The sequence below is a fragment of the Aristolochia californica genome, unplaced genomic scaffold (genome assembly GCF_029961685.1).
Source record: "Aristolochia californica isolate CCGP_79_NKW_82.1479 unplaced genomic scaffold, dmAriCali1.0.hap1 SCAF_9, whole genome shotgun sequence".
In the NCBI taxonomy this organism is placed as follows: domain Eukaryota; kingdom Viridiplantae; phylum Streptophyta; class Magnoliopsida; order Piperales; family Aristolochiaceae; genus Aristolochia; species Aristolochia californica.
In genome coordinates this window covers 28,060,989-28,070,083 of record NW_027182290.1, presented here as the reverse complement: position 1 = coordinate 28,070,083, position 9,095 = coordinate 28,060,989, and the positions used below count along the sequence as shown (strand labels likewise).

Below are 9,095 nucleotides of genomic sequence, written 5' to 3'. Positions count from 1 at the left end.
AAGTTTACAAGACTAGAGAAAAGCATACACCCTGTAATCTTTGGAAAGACAACCTTCTCCTGTGAATTTTGACCAAGCCTCCTACTATGATGCACAATGTGAATGAGTTTGGAAACTGAATGCAAGGAATAGGATTTGAGAAAAGAGAAAAAGGATTTGCAAGGAAGATTTTTTATTTTTCAAAAATCAATTTAGGAAATTAATTTCAAGTTTGAGAACTTTTATTTCAGTGGGTATGCCAATAAAATGGTCATTAATTTCTCAAAATAATATTTGGTAGGGTATTTGTAAGTTCCCCAAGCCAAACTAATCGTTTTTTCCCATTTGCAAAATGGTGACTTTACATTGATCAACCAATGCAATGTATTGAATGATCAATCGATTGTAGTAACTATATTTTTGTCAGAAGATGACTTATTGATTGAAGGTATGATTGATTGATATCTATCGATTGGGTCTGACAAGTTAAGTTGATTGAACAATGCATAGAGAATGATTGATCAAGCAGAATTCCTACTAGCAAAGCATTGCAAGTATGATTGAACAATGGTGTTCCCATGATCAATCATGTTTTATGTCCTTGGTTGGCAAACTTTTGTATGAACGATCAATGTCAGCAGGTTGATGAATTAATTTTCATAATTTTGTATTGCATGGACATTATTGATCGATCAATCTACAAGGAAGAATAGATCATGCTTTATAATTCTATTTGATTGTGTTCTGGTTGATTGGTCAATCACCCTTGATTGATGTATCATGCTTTATATTTTTCACTTGTGCACATTTTGGTTGAACGATCATTGGCAGATTTTGATTGATCGATCAAATGCCAACTTTCTAATTATGTTTTTATAGCATGATTAAAATTGATCCAAAGTGATTCTAACATGTTTAAAATATATGTATGCATCAGTAAAACATGTAAATTATGTAATTTTCGCAAGGCTCCAAATATTTCCATTGTACCTCAAGTTTTAAGGTTCAGGCTACTCTCTTATATAGAGTAAGTTTTTTGTGATTTTCCAAGACTTCTTAAATGGTAGTATTCAGTTCTTTACTTCTTCTTTCTAAGGGTAATTCTTCAAGTCACTTTGACACGGTTGTGTAGCTCAAGGTCTTTGAGAAGCCTTTACCGGTTCTTTGCATCTTGACTTTTGCGTCTCTTGAAGGAATTGCATATAAAGTTTTAGAATTGTTAATGTTCAATTAATTAAGATTTTTTATCATCAAAATCATTATGAGAATGAATGCTCGATCAACAACTTCTTTTTGTGAGAGTCATATAAGACTCTTGTGTATATGCTCATCAACATTATTTAGTGGAAAATTATGACCTTGCATTTAGGCTGACTTAAAAAGAAAAAGTTATAAATTGTAATGTCATCATTATGAATTTTTTAAAAATTATATTAAAACATCATCCTTGTGGAAAGAGGAGGAAACGATTGGAGAAAATCCTTCTAAAATGTCAAATTAGTTTCACTTTTGCTGTCAATTTGGATATTTTTTAAGAGAGAAAAACATGCAAGATTTCTCTTGCCCCTCTTCTTGTCCACAAAGAGTATATATGAGGGAACAAAAGGGAATGGGAGATGACCTCATTTACATTCTATGCACAAACGTTTGACATAGAATGGGAGAAGGGTGACTGAATGATCTCTCCTTGTTGCCTTTTGTTTGCATAGAGAAAAACAAGGTAAATGCAACCCTCTACGAGTATCCATGTTTAATTTTATGCACAAAACAAAAAAGGGTTGGGTGAGAATAAGTTGCCCCTAGTGGGTAGGTGGAGTTGTGAAGTTAGAATTATGTATTATCCAGTGATCCTATTCAAGATGTTGACACTAGCTGAGAAATTGGAGCTAGGAGAGAGGAGGGAGGAGATCTATTTTACCCTTTATTACTTGTTTTTATTGAAGTTCGGGATATTATATGTAAAAGCAATATATTTTGACATACCACTAATAGATGACATGAAAATATTGTAACTAGCTACAAGAGCCATTTTTTAAGAAAAATATAAGTGTGGACTTAATTCTATCTCGATTAATAGATGCATCTAAGTTTTAATTTATCATCATTTGAATTAAATTATTTAAAATTTTAGTTTTTAATTTTACATTTATTTATTATCTTTTGTGGTCATTATTGACCATGTTCATTTTAAATTATCTTTATTTTTTTATCAATTTTAATAATGAAATAGTTGTTGAAACATAATGATTTTAGATGGCATTCTTACAAAGTACTTGACTTTGATAAAGTAAAAGAAAAACGTGGTGCTTTTAATGGCTGAATTCAATTCCAGCCTCATTTCCCTCTATATTTCAAAATAGGAAGAAAGATGAATCTGTACTATTGCATTTCAAAATTGACTCCAACTGGCTACATTCATCACTCGTGAATTGAATTGAGAGATTACGCTACTATTTCACCAAGATTCTTTCTGTCCACGTGGAAAATTGGGGAAAATACACCGACAGCGATGCCAGACAATGCATAACATCTGCCAGAAAGAAAAAAATTTACCTCGTCTCTTCCTATTTAAAGGGGATGAATTCCTCAAGTTTCTTCAGGCCTACACATCTGTCCCTTTTTCTTCGATCCTTTTAACGATGCTGAAGCTTCAGCTCCACCAATCAAACCATGCTCCTTCCACCAAACTCTTTCCCAACACCTTATCCAGAGGCCATGGTTGCCTTGCGCTGCCGCTGTTGCCTGCTCCGGTGAACGTTCGCCGGCCTGTAAAAAATGCAGGCAGAATTCGTGCCTCTGTTGTTGATACCGGCTCTCCGACCGTCTTCACCCATACCGAGAAGTCTTTTCCGGTTACGGCTCTCGTAACAGTGAAGTTAACCGTTGGTGGGTTCTTCTCCAACCTAGGCTTAAGCCGCGGGCTTGATGACATCACAGATTTGCTCGGGAAAACTCTTCTTCTTGAGCTCGTTAGCGCTAAACTTGACCCCAGTGAGTACAAATATTGACAGTAGAGCTTTCTCGTGGATATTTTGTAGGCAAGCCTGATCGATTGGCAAGCATTTCGTTTTGACGTACAGGAGAGTTCAAAGATTGGATATTATTTTACTTTCTTTTCAACGTTAGTTCACTTGAAACAATGGAGAGTCGAACTTTCCGGTTTGGACTTTCCTTGTATATGGTGTGAATCTGGTGCCATTCCCTCTATCAAGATAGAGATAAAGATAAAAAAAATAAGAAAAACTCCGGTCCGGGGTACGTTAGACATTTTGGTCATCGTCCTCTCTATCCTGCTAAAACGATGCTGAATCTTCCAGAGAAGCAGCAGCTTAGTAGACCAATTAGCTGGTCCAGGACCCTCTGTCCTGACTCTCAGATTCCATTACTATGACTGGTATTTTTTTGTTTTGATATGTATTGCCATGAAGGCGATCGAAATCCTGATCCTGCCAGTGCAGAGTCGAGACAGAGATTTGTGGTCCCCTCTGGAGAAAAAATAAACGTATCAACTCTATCACGTGGAGAATTTCTGCCTGGTTTACTTGGTCTTTTATCATATTAGTCGTCTTCTCTCTCAGCAGACAATTAATCCACGTAACTTTATTTCTCTTCCTCTTTTTCTGGTGTGTGGACAGAGACCGGGAAGGAAAAGCCTACCATCGAGAGTTTTGCTCACAGGGTAAAAGAGGAAGACGATATTGTGACATATGAGGCAAAATTTACAATAAGCAAGGACTTTGGAGATCTTGGAGCAGTTTTGGTGACGAATGAGCACCACAAGGAGATGCACTTGGAGTCCATAACTTTCACTGGTTTCCCTTATGGCCCTGTCAATATTACATGTAATTCTTGGGTACACGCCAAGTCAGATAATCCAGAGAAGAGGATCTTCTTTACCAACAAGGTTCGTAAGTCATATTTCCTTGAACTACCGAAGAGATCTCTTCTTGCTTCAGTTAAAATTAATTTGGTGGAGGAAACCCTCCATTTCAAAGTTAAAAACTCTTTGTCTACATATATTTATTTATGCATGGTGAGGTCCGTTTATTTATTTTTTATTTTTAATAATTATTTTATTTTTTCTTCACATAAATAGGTTTTCTTGATCAATTTAACTTGAAAATAAATCATAAATGGGGTCAGATATATGGAAAATTAAAATATATTAAGAAAGGATATTTACCAAAATACCATATTTCAAAATCCTATTTACCAAGATATTTAATTCCAAAACTTATTTCCCAGACTATTATTGGATTTCTCAGTTTGAAATCCATGTGGCTCTCAATTTTCTCTAAAACCTAAACCAGCCGGAAGTACAAATCGTGGTGGAGGAGCCCGGTAAAATGAATGGACAGGGTCAATAGTAGAGGAGGCCTCGTTCGGTGAGTGTTAAGTTAACTAAGTCACATGAATTTCAAACTTTGAATCCGGTAGTCTAGAAAATAAGTTTTGGAATTCGATATCTTGATAAATAGGATTTTGAAATTCGGTATTTTGGTAAATATCCCTAATAAAAAATTAGAACCGCCATGGCAATCAACTTAGAGAGTAGGCAAAATTCATTTTAATAGTTTAATCACAAAAAAAAACTAGTGCTAAATGGGTGATTTTGTCCATTGATTTCAAATTTTAATAAAATATAAATTTAAAAAAAAAAGTTTGTAATCAGCCTACCATCCCTCCCTAATGAATCAGGATTAGGTTCAAACAACTGACGTCCAAGCAAAGAGGGGGGAAGCCTGAAGATCATGCCCCCATAGTGATTTTCATGCATCACCCTATTTGTTTGGACGGTCAATTGTTCTGACCTGATTCAGACTCCTCTCAAACCTGATCTGGATTTGATCTGCAGAAATAAAGTTTACATTTGTGAAATTCTACTTTAGGGGTGGAGAGAGTTCTGTAAACGTCAGTTAAAAGTTGAAAGATCAAAAACCGTGGCTAACACTACCATGGGTTTTACTGTTGAGATATCAAGTTTCGTGTCGGTTTTTCCGTAGCCAGTGTCGGTGTTTTTTTCAAAACTCTTGCCCTTGTGATGTGGCTAAGCCTGTCGAGCACTCCCTGTCGTTCTTATCTTTTTTCCTGATATGATGCAGTCTTATCTGCCATTAGAGACACCGGGTGGCCTGAAGGTTCTCAGAGAGAAGGCTCTGCACGTTCTACGTGGGGACGGAATAGGTCAGCGTAAGGTCTTCGAGAGGATTTACGACTACGATACGTATAATGATCTGGGAGATACAGACAAGAGCCAAGACCTGGCCAGACCCGTGCTCGGTGGCAAGGACTTCCCTTATCCCAGACGCTGCAGGACTGGACGTCCTTCGACCAAGTCAGGTACTCGACCGACGACCCAACTCATACGATGGAGATCATATATTTGCATTCTGATTTTAACTAACAAACGTTTTTGGCAAAATTCAGATCCCACCACGGAATCGCGAAGCAATAGTGTTTACGTGCCGAGGGACGAAAGCTTCTCAGAAGTGAAGCAGCTTACCTTCTCGGCGAAAACATTTAAGTCCGTAATGCATGTACTGGTTCCCATACTCCAGTCGTCACTAGAAGATAAGAAGCAGGGTTTCCCCTTTTTCACTGCTATAGACTCGCTATTTAACGAAGGCATGTCCTTACCGAAGAGCGAAGGTGGAAATAATTTCTTTAGTGATTTACTGCCAAGGCTCGTCAAGGCTATTGCAGAAACTGGAGACGACGTTCTGCTCTTTGAGACCCCTGAGCTTCTTGAGAGTACGCTAACTCTAGAGCACTTAAATGATTTTTTTTTCGATTATCCTCACTCTTCTTTGATTATTTGCTTTTATATATCTATAATTCAGAGGACAAGTTTTCTTGGATCAAAGACGAGGAGTTCTCCCGCCAAACTCTGTCAGGAATCAATCCAATGGCCATTCGGCTGGTCACGGTATGAAACAAAAGAACAAATCTACTCCTCTCTATTCATTGACTGCTGCGCTTCCTGATCAGGTTCCAGGAAAGGAAGAATGTGCTAGCTCATACACATTTATACTCTGCAGGAATTCCCTTTAAAGAGCAAACTGGACCCGGAAGTGTATGGTCCTGCGGAGTCTCGGATAACCAAGGAAATTGTAGAGCGCGAAATTAGAGGGGTTATGACAGTCGAGGAGGTAAAGAGAAAGAGAAGATGATATCGAAATTTATACCCTCCGTCGCAACTAGTTTAATTCCGTATGTATCATTCTTTCATTGCAGGCTCTGAAGCGGAAGAAGCTGTTCGTTCTAGACTACCATGATCTGCTTCTTCCTTACGTGCACAAAGTGAGGGATTTGGAGGACACCACCTTGTATGGGTCTCGCACTCTTTTCTTCCTCACCCGTGATTCCACTCTGAGACCCATTGCCATTGAGCTGACTCGTCCCAAATCAGACACGCAAGCTCAGTGGGCGAAAGTCTATACAAGAGGCTACGATGCCACTGAATGTTGGTTATGGAAGCTCGCCAAGGCTCATGTCAGCGCTCACGACGCCGGCTATCACCAACTTGTGAGCCACTGGTACAAATCAACTATGATCTTTCTCTCTCTCTCTCTCGATCGGCTTTACACCTCCATAATCTTACGACTCCTGCTGATCAAATTGATTGAATGACCTGTTGTAGGCTGAGCACGCACTGTGCAACGGAGCCTTATATAATTGCAGCAAATCGGACGTTGAGTGCAATTCATCCAATTTACAGATTGCTACACCCCCATTTCCGATACACGATGGAGATCAATGCGCTGGCTCGTGAGGCGCTCATCAATTCTTCTGGGATAATTGAGTCCTCTTTCTCACCTGGAAAGTATTCCATGGAATTGAGCTCCGTTGCGTACGATAAATTGTGGAGATTCGATACTCAGTCGCTGCCAGGAGACCTCGTTAGTCGGTACGGATTATACTTCAAATTCTCCACTTCAGAATAACTCTTCTAGACTTTGCATTTTCACCCATGAAAATTCAAACTAACTGGCAATGCTATTGATCCAAAAATTTGACCAGAGGAATGGCAGTAGAAGATCCGAAGGAGGAGACCGGGCTGAAGCTAATTATCGAGGACTACCCGTATGCCAATGACGCCCTCCTGGTATGGTCTTCCATCAAAGAGTGGGTAAATGACTACGTGAGCCACTACTACCCGGATCCTTCCCTCATCACCTCGGACACGGAGCTGCAATCATGGTGGACGGAGGTAAAAACCAAAGGCCACCCCGACAAGAAAGAAGGATGGCCCTCTCTCAAAACTCCCTCCGACCTGGTCCACATTCTCACGACGATAATATGGGTGGCGTCCGGCCATCACGCTGCCGTCAACTTCGGCCAGTACAGCTATGCCGGCTACTTCCCGAACCGACCTACCATTGCCCGAAAGAATATGCCGGACGAGGACCTTGACAATGGAGACGAGGAGACGTTCGAAAGATTCGTGGAGAAACCTGAGCAAGCTCTGCTCGATTGTTTCCCGTCTCAGAGACAGGCGACAGTTGTTATGGCCATACTGGACGTTTTGTCGAATCACTCGCCGGATGAGGAATATTTGTCAGAGAAGCCCGAGCCGGCGTGGACGGAAGAACCGGCAATCCTGGCAGCTTATGAGAGGTTCAACGGGAGATTGAAAGAAATTGAAGGGATAATTGACGGAAGAAACAGCGATAAGAAACTGAGGAACAGGACTGGAGCTGGAATCGTGCCTTACACATTGTTGAAACCTTTCTCGGAGGCTGGTGTCACTGGCAAAGGTGTGCCAAACAGCATTTCTATTTAATCAAAATAATGTAAAACCGAATCTAATTGCTCCAAACTGGAAATGAAATTTCTGTGGTAGGATTCAATTTGGTCTCATAACGCTATTCTTTGTTTCTCTTTATCCTCCATAACACCCTAAACACAAGCATTAGGATAAAAATCAAAGAGTTTTGAGCTCAGAAAAGTGTCCACTCAAAAGGAGTCAATTACACATAAAGAGGTTGGCTCGTTAAACTAAAAATGCCATAGTAATAATTAAGTGTAACATAAACGGCAGTTAATTGGGCATAATTAACTTAATATATCAATTTATTTATTATTAATTAATATGAGTTTAGTTCCTTTATTAATAAAGTTAGTGTATTAAGACAATAGATGTATGTTAAGGGAGAAGTTATTAATCTTAATTAAAGAAGCATATGTAGTCTGGTAACTTTTTTTTTATTTTTCTCATTACTAATTTAATTTTAATTTCATATTGAATAATTTAATTTTGAAAAAAAATGTATATAATAAAGTTGAGTAAATTCATGTAAATAGAATAAATTGTCAAGAAAATAATGCCTCCGCCAGCGACATGTGCCCACCCTTAATGGCATGAATGACAGGGACATTAATGGATGGCCGTCAGTCAGCTTGCAGCCATTAGAATGCGAGTGGTCCTCGGAGTAAAACCAAAAATAGTGAAAAACTCCACAACTCAACGTCACTCTCTCCGTTACGTAGCAAAAGAATTTTCATAATTGATGAGATGGGCATCACATGTTCATAGCACGTGATCAGACAGACGGTGGTGGAGTCATTGTCAGGGAGACGTGGTTCATTTATGTACACTCGCGTTTTGTCTCATTAAGAGCACGAGCTTCACGTTCTCGTCTGCCTCTTGCTTGACCAATGCTTTCATGAAATTTCAAAGTTGATGATGTCAGTATCAAATTATTCAATCACATTTAATTCATTTTGTCTTTTACTTTTTCCGCATTATTCTAGTTTTATCTTTCTATGCCAGCAAATGATTAAAACTAAAAAAGGGAAAATACTGAATTTAAAACTAAAAGATGAAAATAAAAAAAGGTGATGCGATATTGAAATTAATTTAATAATAACAAAAATAAAATAGTCACTCTCGAACATATGTTTCTTTAGTTAAGATTTATAACTTAGTAAAATATGTTATTAAATAGAAAATTTTAATTTAAATATAAAACTTTATAAATGAAATTTAAATAGTGTGACAATTTTATTAGTTCTAATTTTTTTTAAAAAAAATTGACAATATAAAAATTTAATATGTTAAAGCAACTATTATCCACATTGATGAAATGATTGGCTACCAACAAAAGTTGTCAAAT

General features: G+C 38.2%; 1 protein-coding gene across 1 annotated transcript; it reads left to right on the top strand.

The window, feature by feature from the left end:
* The first annotated feature begins 2,571 nt into the window (after positions 1-2,571).
* On the top strand, positions 2,572-7,829 carry LOC137940125 (linoleate 13S-lipoxygenase 2-1, chloroplastic-like). Its single transcript, XM_068785055.1, has 9 exons — positions 2,572-2,970; positions 3,615-3,883; positions 5,082-5,319; positions 5,407-5,730; positions 5,820-5,905; positions 6,018-6,128; positions 6,214-6,515; positions 6,620-6,886; positions 7,000-7,829. The coding sequence occupies exons 1-9, from the start codon at positions 2,619-2,621 to the stop codon at positions 7,760-7,762; spliced, it is 2,712 nt and encodes a 903-aa protein (XP_068641156.1). The 5' UTR covers positions 2,572-2,618; the 3' UTR covers positions 7,763-7,829.
* The last annotated feature ends 1,266 nt before the right edge of the window (positions 7,830-9,095 follow it).